At 40.1% G+C, this 15,784-nt stretch overlaps 1 protein-coding gene across 1 annotated transcript; it reads right to left on the reverse strand.

Moving 5' to 3' along the window:
* Positions 1-4,805: 4,805 nt before the first annotated feature.
* EIF2S1 (eukaryotic translation initiation factor 2 subunit alpha) lies at positions 4,806-14,722 on the reverse strand. The gene is made up of 7 exons (XM_056851049.1): positions 14,482-14,722; positions 14,153-14,232; positions 13,258-13,409; positions 12,654-12,760; positions 10,910-11,007; positions 7,617-7,760; positions 4,806-5,143 (listed from the first exon to the last, which is right to left on the reverse strand). Exons 1-7 carry the CDS (start codon positions 14,720-14,722, stop codon positions 5,018-5,020), a joined length of 948 nt encoding a protein of 315 aa, XP_056707027.1. The 3' UTR covers positions 4,806-5,017.
* Positions 14,723-15,784: the final 1,062 nt, after the last annotated feature.

Raw genomic sequence — 15,784 nt, forward strand, 5'->3', positions numbered from 1 at the left:
TGCCTCTAGACAATCAGGACAACATTAAGATAGTCAGCAGAAACCCAGCAGCTGTAGCTCTGTGATGCTTTTCCCCAGGAGAAAAGCTCATTCCCCACCCTGTCTAGTGACATGCCCAGACAAGGAACAGCCCCAGGATGCTGCTGTTTTATTTATGGCTGCTGCTATAGAATTTTTCTTCAGAGAACAGTCTATCCCAGCTCAGTCTTTATCTTCTGAGGGCCCTTTTATATGTTATGACAGATGTGGAAGCTTCATCCCAAGCTGTTTCTGTAACATTTGAAGCTCAAGTGGCACAGTAACATGGCTACAGTGGGTGCAATATCTGGCCATAAGGCTAAAAACCAGAGGGAACACCAAAGGATGGGGTGGGGAACATGGCATGTGGAACTAGTAATAGATTGGTGGTGGAAAGTGCCATCAAATCGCAACTGACTTATGGCAACCCCGTAGGGTTTTCAAGGAAAGACGTTCAGAGGTGGTTTGCTGTTGTCTGCCTCTGCATAGCAACCTTGGACATCCTTGATGGTCTCCAATCCAAGCACTAACCATCCTCTTTAGCTTCCATGGTCTGATGAGATCAGGCTAGCCTGGGCGATCCAGGTCAGGATAGTAATAGATTACCATTATACGAATTACAAATTTGCTCAAACCTTAACAGCAGTTGTTCTTATATCTTTTGCACAACCAGCCTGATAAGATAGTCAAAATCTGTACACATTCTCCAGGTAGACAATAAGTTAGTATTATTTTATGTCTTGTACACTGAAAGATCTATTATACTGTCTCATGGTAACATCAGAGAGAAATGACTTGAAGCATCTTAAGTACTCAGCTTTCTTAGTGTTGAATATCCCCTTTCTACTGTACTTAAATGCAGACTATTTTAAGGCAATTCACAGTGGGTAGCCGTGTTAGTCTGTTTGCAGTAGTCAAAAAGGGCAAGAGTCCAGTAGCACCTTAAAGACTAACAAAAATATTTTCTGGTAGGGTATGAGCTTTCGTGAGCCACACTTCTGAAGAAGTGAGCTGTGGCTCACGAAAGCTCATACCCTACCAGAAAATATTTTTGTTAGTCTTTAAGGTGCTACTGGACTCTTGCCCTTTTTGACTATTTTAAGGCATTTAGACACCCAGAGGTGTGCCATAGAAACTGTAAAGCATAAAAGCTTTTTACACTTTGGGAGAGTTGCCTGTTAGACCAAAACCAAATTTTAGCTAACAGATTCAGGTGTGTGTACGCACACACACAAAAGGATGTTCATATGTATTTCCAAAATTTAACTAGAGCATAAAATGTGGATTTTACCCCATAAATCAATGGGTCCAATGTAGCCATGGAGACACAGGCAACATTTGAAGTGTGAAATTTCATTCTAGCTAAAGTATCTTAAAGAGTTTGTATCTTCACAGAAATGAATGTCACAATAAATCTGTTGATGCTTAAGTACTAAAAGACTCCATTTTGTTTGGACTCTTGATGGGGTTCTGAATTCTAGCACTGCTTGACTTTTTACAAGCGGCTCCTAATTTAGTGGTAAACGTAACCATGCACCACAGCACACATGTAGAAGCTTGCATGGATACAAGACTTAACTTGTGAGGAAGACAGACGTTGTGCATCTATCCAGAGCCAGCAGAAAATAGCTTTTGCCCTACAGACCACCCATATTGTGGGAGAGTGAGCTGGCAGTCACCTACCTGTCTGGGAATTCCATCAGTCGTCTGCAATACTGAAAAGTTTTGTTATTAATGTGTCTGTATAAAGTTCTCCCTTGAAGTCAAAACCCTGGCTGCAAACCGTCTTGCGCTTCTTGAGCTTCGCAGCAGGCTTCCATGGTTATCAGCAGAGGCACAAATGCAATAGTGACTATTTTTTACCCTAGGATCTATAGAAGGTATTTTTCCATTAGTACTTCATCTTGGTGGAGTAACTGTAAGGAGCGTAACTGCAAGTGGAGAATTTGTTGGTCACTCCAGAGGCTGTTGCAAAATTTGCAAATGTAGCCTCTGTAGAATTTCCAAATCACAGCCCATCTCTACCCTGCTGCTGTGTCCACTCTCATTCAAGGCATGCTGCACCTTTCCAACTCTCTGAAAAACACACCCCTCTTCTTTTGGCACAGACTAACTAGACCACCTATACATTCTGCAGTTTTCTCTGCCAGCTGCCTCCTTTTTCGAATCCTAAGCATGCACACTGCAAGTTCCCATTTACCACTGTATTCTTTTCCCACTGCCTGCACAGCCTCTACCAAAAACAGTCAGAGCTCCAAAGAAGCAAGGGTCAAGTCAGACTGAAGACATCTCTGGTTACCTCTCAACTAGTAGCGTAGGAAGAGTTCAGACTGAAAGATACATAGCTTAACCTATACATCCTTCCATCCATACGCCTTAAACCTAAAGTATAAACCACAACTCTTCATTAGAACTGCTCAGAACTGGTGCAAAGGATTCCCAGAAAGGGCCAATCCGGTTGTAGAATCGTTTCAAAAGCATTCAGCCCCCTTTCTCTCAAAAGTCTTCTCTTTGAAATTGAAATAGTGAAAATTGCCCAATTTCTAGATTTCCATTTATGTCTCAGTTTGCCACGCAATGAACATTGGGCACAATTCTCACTTCAATTCAAGTTGTTTTCATCATAATGAACAATGCGCCAATCCTTGCAGGTGTCATTGCAGATGCTCCAGGTCAGATGTGAGCCCCAATGGGGAATATGGGATGGGTCCAAAGAACAACTACCTCCCTTCAACAGCACCAGCCTATTCAACACTAGTAAAAAGGTAAAGGTCCCCTGTGCAAGCACCGGGTCATTCCTGACCCATGGGGTGATGTCCCATCCAGACGTTTACTAGGCAGACTTTGTTTGCGGGGTGGTTTGCCAGCGCCTTCCCCAGTCATCTTCCCTTCACCCCCAGCAAGCTGGGTCATTTTACTGACCTCAGAAGGATGGGAGGCTGAGTCAACCTTGAGCCGGCTACCTGAAACTAACTTCCGTTGGGATTGAACTCAGGTCATGAGCAGAGCTTGGACTGCACTACTGCAGCTTACCACTCTGAGCCATGGGGCTCCTTTAACACTAGTACTTGTAGATAAAATCTCAACTTCTTTGCATAGCAAAAACTATTTTGTTTAGAATTGCTTGATTTCCCTTCTGAATATCAGTACATCACCATGCAGCTAATTCATGAAAAGGACTATAGTTTTGTGACCAGATGCAGTCCACTTGTTTAAGATTATTGGTAAACTTTCCATGGATTAAATTTTAAGTGTCCCCAAGGCACTAAGTATTGGTGACAGTAATTTTAGCACAGGAGATACAAAAAGTATCCATAATGCATGTCATTTTTTTACAGAAATGTCTAGAATATTGTAACTTGTCAGTAATATTTTACATCTTCCAGCACTAAAAATAACTAAAAACTTAATTCACATCATCCAGATTACTATCCCTACAAAGAACATTTTCCTTCTTAGTTTGTTTGCTGCCTTCAAAAGAGCGGACTGTTCTCTTCCCATTCAGGCTTCTGCAAACTATCCCTGTCCACAAACCCCTCTTCTTCTGAGATTAAGCTATTTTAAAAGCAAACCTTAAAAGCAAATGAGTACCCAGCTTGCTGGGGGTAAAAGGAAGATGACTGGGGAAGGCACTGGCAAACCACCCCATAAACAAAAGTCTGCTTAGTAAACGTCGGGATGTGACGTCACCCCATGGGTCAGGAATGACCTGGTGCTTGCACAGGGGACCTTTACCTTTACCTTAAAAGCAAACCTAAAACAGTCAAAACTCACAGTCTAACATTTCACTGCTACTGACCTCTTCACTGTGAAAGTACCTCCTGTTATACAATCTCTCTTTAAAACACAAAGAGCTAATTGCAGAGATAACACAGAGCAGTGTTTTTAACTACAATTACTCAGTAAACTTATTATGACTGGTCTAAATCTGAAGTGGTAGAAATGAAAGCTTACATCGTTAGCACAGCTATGTAATGCTTCCAGCTAATACAAGCTATAAGCTATTTGTGTATGTACAAAGCTCATTTTAGTTTAAAAGACATTTTAAAATTACTTGCTAACTTGATTTGCATGTCACAACATGTTTGTGGGCAAACAGACAAGAAGAGTAACCTTAAGCTGTGTTTATGTGTGCCTGGCAGCTGACCAAGTATTATCAAGCATATTGAAGGCCTTGTGCAAGAAGTGGGTTTTGGCAGGACAATAACAGACAAGCCATTTTTTGCAGCAGGCAGGCACTGATGCATCCTCCTCCCTATGACTTATTCAGGAAACTCCTGTAACCAAATGAATCAGTTGCTTGTGGTTTATCTGCCATAGATTAGCATCAAAACTCCAGGTTCATCCAAGCTTTTCTAATATAATGTAAAGTTTTAAAACATCAAGAATTAAGAAGTAAAAGTGCAATGTTACTCTCCACACCCTCTGAAATCTTAACCAGCTGTATTTCAACCATCTATACAATTGAATCCACTAACTGTAAGAACATAACCCAGACATAGCAGAATTAATCAACTTTTCATCTTCAATCTCCTTTTCTTCTTTCTTTTGTGCTCCACATCTCTATCAAGAACATGGAATAAGGAAGAAAAGCAGCAAAGAGTGAAGTATCCAAGGAATTTATTGAATATTTGCTTCAGTATAGTTTGTGTAGGAATACTGAGATAACTCCCAGAATTCTCAGTGACAGACTTACAAAACAATTGCCAATCAAGAGTTGTTAAGATATGAAAACATTAAGCAAGGCCTTCAGCCAATACTTCATCTGGAGGTGAGTGTTAAAGTCTTCAGGGAGAGGCACCTTCCCTTTGAGGAAGCCAGCCCAAGTGGCAGCAAACAATTTCTTTATTTCTTCAAAATTTGGTCTCATTAAAACTTGGAAGTATTTTCCAAGCCTTTTCTTGTGTGGCTTTCCATACCAGTCATCTTGCCAATCAAGGTAGCTTCACTGATGTGGCTGTTATCTATAACTTTCCACCCTATACTCATCCCAGGCCAGTTAATCTTCGGTTTTCGCCTCCATCTCCTCAGCATCATCATCTCCATCCACTTCAGCATTTTCACGCTCCAGCCTTTCCAGCTGCCTTGCAAGCTCGGTCTCATCAGTATCGGTAACAACCTTGGGCTGAAAAGTTACATAGATATGAACATTACAGTGTGACCAACAAGTTACTCAACCAGATGCATATGCGCCCAAAATACAACTGGGCGACGGAATTTGCTTATCCAAACATTAACAGTAGAGACATATCAGCCTAGCAGGCTGCCACACCAGTGGATAGCAGCATTCAGTGACACCACACCAGAAAAGACACTTAGCCAGATTATAAAACAGGTCTCGGTAATTGTTTAAGTCTCTACAAGATGGATGAACACAAACTAGATGCAGGCAGTCTTTTGGAAAATATACTGAAATTTGACTGCTTCAAATAGGGATAATTAAAACAGTAAGCCAAACACTAATTCGTAGGACTACAATCAACCATACACGAGACAATGTAAAGTTGACATTAATGGAAAAATCATAGAAAAGGAAAACTGTTATATTTGTGATTTCAACACAAAAAAGTATTTGTCTAAGAACAGATGCCAGCACAGAACAATCCAAGTTGCACATGTTGGAATCAGCCTTGGATGTGAATGTCAAGAAAGCAAACTAAATTTCAAAGTAAAGAGAATTTCTAGACAGTGATTGCAGGTAGCTATGTGAGTTTAAAGCAAAATCCAATCACAAACTTATTTAATTCCTTCTATTAACACCAACTAAAATGAGGAGGGGAAAGAGCTTGCAACCTTTCAGACTCTCCAGAACTTCCCATCTAGTTGGAAATTTAAAGGAGGGGGCAGAGAAACAGAAGACAAAAAAAGATTTTCAGGTCTTGCCTTTACATAGGATACAGACAATGTGCCACAGCTTGAAAAATTTTTTTGACTCCCCTCTGCCTTCCCTTTTAATATCTAGACTGATGAAGACTTCTTGGAGAACTCAAAAGCTTCCACAATTTCTAGAGTTCCTCTATTTGGATAGAAAAAGGTAATTTCAAATAAAAGGAAGATTCAACATCAGTTCCTTGTTGACAACATACTTGTTCCTCTTGCAATAAGCCAGCATATTTAATTAACATGTTAACTTTCCCAGTTACACTATGAGTAATTATGAACATGTGAGATTCCATAGGAGCTGGGAGTACACAACACCCCCTGCTGGACAAAGTCAGCAACTTGAAAACCAGTAAGAGTAGTGCGTGTTTCTGTATGCACATTTACCTCTTCCTTTGCATACTGTTTTATTACAGTCTCAATTTAACTTGTTACATCTATAAGGGAGGAGGGGGAGAAGGATGTTCTGATTTCAAGGTTCTAAGTAGTGGTAACATTTCAACTTAAGGAGTGCAGTTTTTTGGAGTCAACAAATTCTAGGGACTCAACTGGTTTCCAGATGCTTAGCGTGCAGAGGGATGCCAGAAGAGTGGAAGGACACTGTAATAATATAGTTTATTTTAGGATGATAAAGAGCCATGCCAATTTGAAATAAAGGCTATACAGAATTTAGCATGGAACCGCGAAGTTCTGAAACAAGAAGCAGCATGCTGGATCCAAAGTACTGTAGCAAAGCTTCCCTGATGGAACAAAACTTCACCCATGTCCCAAGGAGCCCCAAAATGCTCTTTGGGGGTGGGTGTAATCCTCAGAAACAGCATGGGGTGCAAAGTGGGATCTGCAATTGGAGGGAGAATCAGCAAAAATCATGTCACCAACACATCCTTTTCTGGTCAAACGAAGTGCCTTCTGCCAATGGACAATGACCTTTGGATATAACTCCATTTTTTAAACTAGGAAGCATTTAGCAATTACATAACTTTACAGCTGTGCAAGGTCTCCCCCCCTTTAAAAAAAGAGCGCTAGGGTTAGGATGCAAGTCAATTTACTTATTAAATAACATCAACTGACAGATGTCAGTTGCTTCATTTTCAATTGCTTCATGCCCACTACCCAATAGCAAGATCTTCTCACTCTGCAACCCTCTAGGAGAGATTATAAACTATTACTACATGTAACTGATTTACTAATCCTGCAATAGTTTAAAATGGAATATATTTTGTAACTGTTCAGCTACCATGGAGTTCTAGGACAATCAGCACAAGGCTCAATTATTTTCCCCCTCCTCCATCTCCCTTGGTGACCCTCTGAAAAAGGTACAGGCCTACTGCAGCAATTACTTTCAACAGAAGCACATGAGAGGTTAACATGGCCATTATGTTGAAACTGATGGCCAAACATGTAGCCAAAGATGAGTTGAGGAACTAAAAAAAACTGACAAGGAAGCAAGGAAAATCCTGTTTTGTGAGCTCTGCAAGCTGGAGCTGAACATCAGAAAATGAAGCCCACATGGTTCTACTTGGGATTAAATCTTACTAAACGATCCACAATCAGGCCACCAGCGAAGACACAAAACCGGACTGGGTAAAGCATATCCCCACCCCCCAAACATAGGTTCTGGGTCTTTAGACGTTGAAAAGGTATGAAAGTGGTTCCCACAAGCTACCAGAATTCTTAAGTATCAGACAACATTGTTTAGGTGAACAAAAGGTTCTTACTTCCATCTGCACATTGAACACACCCCTCTTCTCTTCAATCTTCTCTTTGATTACAGCCATAGCTTGGCTGAGGACAGAAAGGCCTTCAGTCCTCTCCAGTGTTGTAGTGGTCATCACATATCGTGGAGGAGCTATCAAATTTATCTACAAGAGGGTTGAGATGATAATGGCAGACTTACATGTCTCAATGAAAAACAAGCAAATTCAGTGTTGTTCAAACTGTTAATATATCTAAAAAACTACAACACTAGGCTGTTATAATATTGTGTACTATAGTCACTAAAAATTTCAAACTAAAAATATCAAACACGACAGTAATACATAGAAACTAAACTATTCATTCAATATATTATATGCAATTGTATGCAATATATTATATGCAATTGCACAGAACCCAACCCTCCAACGCACTGGTTCCCAACCGGGGGTCCACGGACCCCCAGGGGTCCGCGAGAACTAAATTAAGGTCCGCGAAACAAAGTTATAAACCCATAAGAAATTAATCTTTTCAATTAAAAGTTTTCTATTATAAAAAAACATATTCAAATATTATTCTAAGTTTAATGTTTAACTAACAGTTATGATTCAAGTTTATTTTCAGATTCTCGGAATTTTTATTTTGAACCTTGGGGTCCCAGCACCGAACAAAAAAGTCCTAGTGGTCCCTGGTCAAAAAAAGGTTGGGAACCACTGCCAACGGATGTGAAGGCAAACCCGAGAGTTCAACAGGTAAGTCAATAAGTCTGTATCTTTAAAGAACCAAGTAATATTTCTTCCTCCTTAGGTGCAAAATGCCAAGTGGGTCAGATGAGTATAATAATCCAAAGATCTCCAAAGACCCACACTGGATATATTGTATGTATTCTTTGTAGTCATTACTTTTGACTACAAAGAATACATACAATATATCCAGTGTGGGTCTTTGGAGATCTTTGGATTATTATTATACTCATCTGACCCACTTGGCATTTTGCACCTAAGGAGGAAGAAATATTACTTGGTTCTTTAAAGTAATGACTACAGGAGAATTACACAACTTTAAGGTTGACAATGAGGAAATTGAAATTGTTCAAGACTTTCTATTCCTTGGCTCCACCATCAACCAAAAGGGAGACTGCAGCCAAGAAATTAGAAGGAGATTGAGACTGGGAAGGGCAGCCATGAAGGAGCTAGAAAATATTTTGAAGTGTAAGGATGTGACTCTGGCCACCAAGACTAGATTAATTCATGCCATCATATTCCCTATTACTATGTATGGGTGTGAAAGCTGGACAGTGAAGAAAGCTGATAGGAAGAAAATAGATTCCTTTGAAATGTGGTGTTGGAGGAGAGTGTTATGGATTCCGTGGACAGCCAAAAAAACAAATCAGTGGGTTATAGATCAAATCAAGCCTGAACTGACCCTAGAAGCTAAAATGACTAAACTGAGGCTGTCGTATTTTGGTCACGTCATGAGACGACAAGAGTCACTGGAAAAGACCGTCATGTTAGGAAAAGTAGAGGGCAGCAGGAAAAGAGGAAGACCCAACAAGAGATGGATTGACTCAATAAAGGAAGCCACAGCCTTCAATTTGCAAGATCTGAGCAAGGCTGTCAAAGATAGGACATTTTGGAGGACTTTCATTCATAGGGTCGCCATGAGTCGGAAGTGACTTGACGGCACTTAACACACACACATTCTTTGTATTCTTCATTGTTGCTGATTACTGCATGAGTTGGCACATTAATAATTAGGATATAGGTAATTGTATAGGTATTCTATTTAGGTGACTTTTGGATCAAGTAAATGAAGAAGCTGGAAGTGCAAATGGAGCCTAATCATTATCCAGAAAGTCCGTCTTCTTGATCTACTTTGAGCCATGGGTCTCTGGATATTTTTGGATTATTATACTCATCTGAACCACTTGGCATTTTGCACCTGAGGAAGAAATATTACTTGGTTCTTTAAAGATACAGATTTATCGATTTACCTGTTGAACACTCATTGACTTACCTGTTGAACTTTCGGGTTTGCCTTCACCTCCGTTGGAGGGTTGGGTTCTGTGTGATTGCATATAATATACTGAATGAATACTTTAGTTTCCATGTATTACTGTCATGTTTGATAGAAATTCTTAGTGAATATAATACACAATATTATATCCGAAAAAACGACAACACTAGGCTATTATATCAAAGAAAAACAAGCCAGTGTTGATGCATTTGCCTAAATCTTAAACTACCACAGAGAGTGACTTTACACTTAAAGCAATACTGAAATAATTTATAGTTACAAGTAAAAGGTAACAGCTCCACCTCATTTTCCATATTAAGGAAATTATTTGTGAGTAACAGTTTTCAGGCTAAACAGCAGCACAAACGCTATTTGCATCCAGTCATTATGCAACCTACAGAGAAAGTGCAATTGATAATAGATGGGATGGGCTTTCTGGTATACCAAAGTGCCTACTGTTCGACAGCTGTAGATTATTCTGGCTTGGAAAACAGTTTATCCAAAACAGTTCCTAATCTCTCTTTTTTTTGGGGGGGGGGGATACTGGATGTATCTGTGGGGATATAACTGTTGCTTGGGTCAGAGGATAATACCAAGGTTATCTGAGCTGAAAAGCAGCCAAGCAGATTAAATGGTTTCTATGATATTTCTCACTAATATACTACAGACACTGGGGGTGGCATGTAACCCAGATAGGTCTTCTGTGTAAATATATTATTTTTGCCTTAGAAATTCCAAATTATCCTATGGCTAAGAGGTCACAGCAGCAGGCTTGAAAGACATGTTGATAAGGCAGTTGCCCATCCCATGGTTGCACATATATACACCACCTGCTGTGAGCCCATGGGCAATTGGTTTCTGTGTACTCTAACCCTATAGGCATGCAAGGGGAGAAAGAACAGCATGCACAGCCAACTTAATATTGCACAACAACCCCAAAGTCTGCCTCTTCTGACTACCAGGGGGCAGCTGCTACCTGCCACTTGTGACCAGACAACTGGAAAACTGTGTGTGTGTGTGAAGTGCCTTTAAGTCGCAGCCGACTTATGGCGACCTCTTTTTTTGGGGGGGGGGGGGTTTCATGGCAAGAAACTAACAGAGGTGGTTTGCCAGTGCCTTCCTCTGCACAGCAACCCTGCTATTCCTTGGTGGTCTCCCATCCAAATACGAACCAGGGCTGACCCTGCTTAGCTTCTGAGATCTGACGAGATCAGGCTAGCCTGGGCCATCCAGGCTAAAACAGAATAAAACAACATATTCCCAGTATCAGGGCTGGACCCACATCAGTGATGCAACTTACTTTGATGGGCATGCTCTCTGTAGAACATTTCAGGCCAGCTCTCAGAGCTTCTTTCACTGCATCAATACCCTCATAACCATAGCATGCAACTTCAATATCTAGAGGAACCACAATTACAGATTTCATTAAAATCTATACACATACAATGCTGTAATAGATGCTAGAAATTACCCCTTGCCCTTCCCCATTACCACTCAGCTATACACCGTTCAATAACACTGGCTGAAATCCTAACACTTACCTGGGAGTAAACTCCACTGAATAAAACAGAACTTACTTCTGAGTAATCCTGCTTAGGCTTGCTCCTGTTACGTTAAGAAATTCATATACAAATGGAAGCTGGCAAATAACCATTCACAGAAATTTGAATTGTTTTATTCTAAATTAATCCCTCCTTACGAAATTTATCCCCAAAAGGGTTCATACGCATGGTGAACATTCTTCCAAATGAAAATATGCAGCAACCAAAAGGCACTAACAAAGCCGAGGACTCCATTGAAATTCAGCCATTCATGTCTCTTTCCCCCTGTCGCAAACAGCCCTTGCTACAACCCTCTGAAACTACAGCAACAATGACAAAGAGGGGCAGCACTGCACAGCATTTCAGCCATCACTACCCCTCTTTCCACCAGCCCCATATTCCTCCCTTGGCCCTCCGTTTCCCATACTCTTCTTTTCCTAGGCCACTCAATTCTGTTTCCTGCTCTCCTGCTTCTCTCTTAGCCTTCCATTTATGCCATTCAAACCCAACCCAATTTCCTGCCTTCCCAGCTCCTCCAAACCTCTGTGACACTGCAGCAACTCACCAAAAGGTTATCAAGGGACCAAACCATAAGTTTTGAAGTAAACACAGACCTTTTTTTAAGGTCCTGTGAAGTGTTACACTTGCCAGAACAATTATTTCAGCAATACAGTTCCTCATTAATCTCTCCACAACCATGGGAAGTGCTCTGAGAAATGTTTTACAAGGAATTTGGAAATGGTAACCATCCCTATCTTCTTTTAAAGCTTTTGTAGTTAATCAGTAGCAATTATATTATCTGAAATTTGAATGACATGACAACTTTATTTCCTGGGAATTTTATAACCTGATCCTACCACATACTGAAGAAAGGTCCCATTAATTTTTACAGGATTTCACTATTAGTTGCAATCCAAAGCTTCACGTGGACCAGTGAAGATGATACTCTACATTTCCTTTCACACTAGGGCATGCTCTATGCCAGTTCCTATCAGGCAGTAGCGAAGGGGCTTTGGCGCATGGATACCGAAAGTAGGTCCCAGTCTTCCCTCAGAGGTGGAAAAGCCTGGGGGTTGCTGAAGTCCCTGCCATAAATAAATAAATTTGACCTGGCAAAGTATTGCTACTGTCCCACTTTCATTCACAGTATTGCTTGCAGGTGTTCTCAAAAAGAAAACCAGAATAAAGCTAAATAAAAGTTATGGCATTTTTTTTTTTGCCTTGGGCTTAAACTCCAAGAAAGAGTGCAATTATTTTCTAGAAATATTTTTAATTGGATAAAACACCATTTCAAATTATTGGTTCAGATTGAAACAAGTCAGAAATCTGCAATTTAGCTAATATATGAAAAATGCTATGTAGCAAACAGAGCTCAAATCTGCTAAAGTAAAAAAAAAGTCAGCCGTTTTGTTTGTTGGCAGAATGTTTGTCCATAAAATAGGAGTAATGACCACATTCTAAATGAACAATTCTAGTTTATATAATTCTGATTTTGGGACTTACCAGCTCGAATTTTGACTGCCTGTGGTGTTAGACGCCTATTAATATTGTCAATTAGCACACGCTTCTCGTCTTCTGTCAGATCTAGCCCATCAAGGATGGCAGGATCCCTAGGTTAAACAGAACTCATAAATGTTTAAATCTACATTATTCCTGAAATATATATTTAAGAGGAGAGACAGAAATAGTAGTTTTCCAGAAACTACAGAAATCATGTGATGTGCTAAGACAAAAATAGTTTTTAGTTCATTCTTTTAAACCCCAGGGAGCAACAAAGCTGCCCTAAGAGAAAGAGAAGTATATAACAATTTGGGCTGAATAACCAGTTTCTTTCATGACATCCCTACTCCAGCGTTGGTAATAATCAGGTTACAACGCGACCAGCATGAGAAGTAATGATAGATCTTAACCTCAGCACTATAAATTATTATTAACTAGACCCAGTTGGGAAAAAAGACTGTTCTTTTAAAACTACCTTTTAAAAGTCAGTTTGGCATGCACAGATTTTTAGTAAGAAAAAAAGTATTTGGGCATATAAATAAATAAAACCTATCCCAGGTCTTTGAGAGGAAGTAGAATTCAAGCTGGGAAAGTTGTATATACTTACGAAACTGCATGCTTGAAGGCATCATAGGCACCATATCCAGGCCTTTTATATTTGTCATCAAACACCCAAGCAGTTCTCTGAAACAGGCTCTCCAGTTGTTCATCCTTTGTGTATTCCAAAACTTCAGCAACATGGCGAAGGATGCTATAAACCTATGGCATAAGCATCAGTAATAAAGGCTCAAGTGGGAGGTAATGCTAAATGCAACATGTACAATGCAATGAGTTCCAATGATGGGGAGGGCATTTTCAATAGTTCAGTACAAACCCCTTTCAACTTGTTTGCTTAAATCAGGTCCAGAACAAAACTTACTAGAGCAAAACAGTCCACAGTTAGTTTATCTTTATTTAGTTCATAAGAACATAAGAAAAGCCATGCTGGATCAGACCAAGGCCCATCAAGTCCAGCAGTCTGTTCACACGGTAGCCAACCAGGTGCCACTGTGTCTTTATTTAGAAACCAATACCTTTATCTTTATTTAAATACCTATATCTTACTTTTCTCCCCAGTTGGGATCCAAAGTGGCTTACCATGTTATTCTCCCCTCCTCCATCTGATCCTCTCAGCAACCTGATTTTAATGTTGTTACCCACCCTGAGCCTGGCTTCAGCGGGATAGAAATAGAATAAATAAAACCTTGTGAGTTAGGTTAGACTGAGAGCACACAACTGGCCCAAGGTCACCTGGTGAGCTTCCCTGAGAGAGTGTGGATTTGAATTTAGGTCTCCTAGAATCTAGTCTGACTTCCTAACCAATTAACCACATTGATATAATTGCATGAACAGGCCCTCTGCTGTATCTCCCAGGGAACATTTCTCAAAAAGTAGCACAGCTTACTCACAACTTCATTATTCTAGAAAGCAGCCCAGTAATGGCCAATGATGTAGTAGCTTACAGTTTTTGATTTGGTGAACTTGTCTTCACATTTAATTGCCTCCTCTGGGGAAACTCTTCTTTTTGACAAGTCAATATAGCCTAATACAAAAAGAAATATTTTAAAATGTTATTAAGATTCAATGCAATTTCTGATTTCCTTTCTCAAGAAAGCCGACTAAATGCAGCTAGAAAACTATAAGTGGCACTTCACATCTGGAACAGACCTCTTCATTTTAATTCCTCCAATTTCCAGACAATTAGCCAAAATTATGATAGAAGATGTCAGGATGAAAATGAAACGGGCACTTAAGAGGATTTAAAATAGCACTACATGGTTCTTTCTCTCACCTTTCTCTTTATCAACCCTTATGACGACGACACATTCATTTCTGCCTATTCGGATGAGTTTGTTTATAGAACGGATACGCCTCCTGGACAACTCACTGAGCAGAATCATGCCTTCAATATTGTTATATTCCAGGAGGCTAACATAGGCTCCCATTTCTGCAATGGACCGAACATTGACCATGACAACATCTTCAACTTCTGGAAACTTATGCTGGTAAAATCTACAACTTAGTCCAGGCATCCTGCAATAATGGGGTAGGGAAAGAAAGGCATTTAATTTAGTCAATAACAGCAAAACCACAGCATGATTAAAAGAATGATTAGCAACATTTACTTGTTTACATTCTGAAGCTGTGTATCACACTTCACACAATTGTGAAAAACAACATTAACAGATGTAACTAGAGAGCATAAAATCTAACGAAGCAATGATTGCAGCTAATCAAAATACAAGGGATTCAATCCTACACACCACCAGTAGACGGCACCAACTGAGCTTTCTCTACTCCCCCCCCCAGCAGTCCTCCATGAGACCTGCAAATATAACACTAGATAGCCTGTATGGCCCTTTCTAACTCTGAGTCTATGATCTGAGAGTTATACTCGGAAAAATGTTGTTTCTCAGGTTTGAGGTACATATTGGAAGCTACTGAAAGACCAAACTGCTGAAAGACACAAGGAAGTTGTGCCTGGGAAAGGAGGGAAGTACTATAATTTCCCAAAAGAGCAAGAACAAGTAATGCGAACAAATGTGTATCACACTGTGTATCAAATATTTGCTAGGAAACCGCAGAGTATAAATCGAATAAGCTAAACATAGGTAAATTTTCAGAAATCAAGGATATGTAAGAAACTTGAAACGTTATTTTGACTAAGTTAAATGACAGGAAGGCTCCGTACAACCTACTGGCTCTTCATTTATTTAAATTTTTTTGCTATACCTTTCCAAATTAAGGCAGTTTTAAAGATTTTTTAAAATTAAGTGGTGTAGGGTGCCATGCCCCCTTCCCTGTGAGGTTAGCCCTTGTTTTTCCCATATTAGCTACAAACTACGGCTTGGATACCACCAGATATTTCAAAGGAAACCCTTTGCCGCCTCTTCTCAACACCGCAGTCCCAAATGTTCCCCAAATTACTGCTCCTTGGGGATGGGGATCCCCAAAAATAGGTGGGTGGGGGAGATGGAGGTCTGCCACAGGAGGGAGCAATTGGTGACAATTGGTGACAATTCTCCCTCCTTCCGTACATGGAAATTTTAGATAGGATCCAACCCTATATGTTTTCAGGTAGGAAGGGAAAGCAC

Source organism: Euleptes europaea, chromosome 6, assembly GCF_029931775.1.
Source record: "Euleptes europaea isolate rEulEur1 chromosome 6, rEulEur1.hap1, whole genome shotgun sequence".
In the NCBI taxonomy this organism is placed as follows: Eukaryota; Metazoa; Chordata; class Lepidosauria; order Squamata; family Sphaerodactylidae; genus Euleptes; species Euleptes europaea.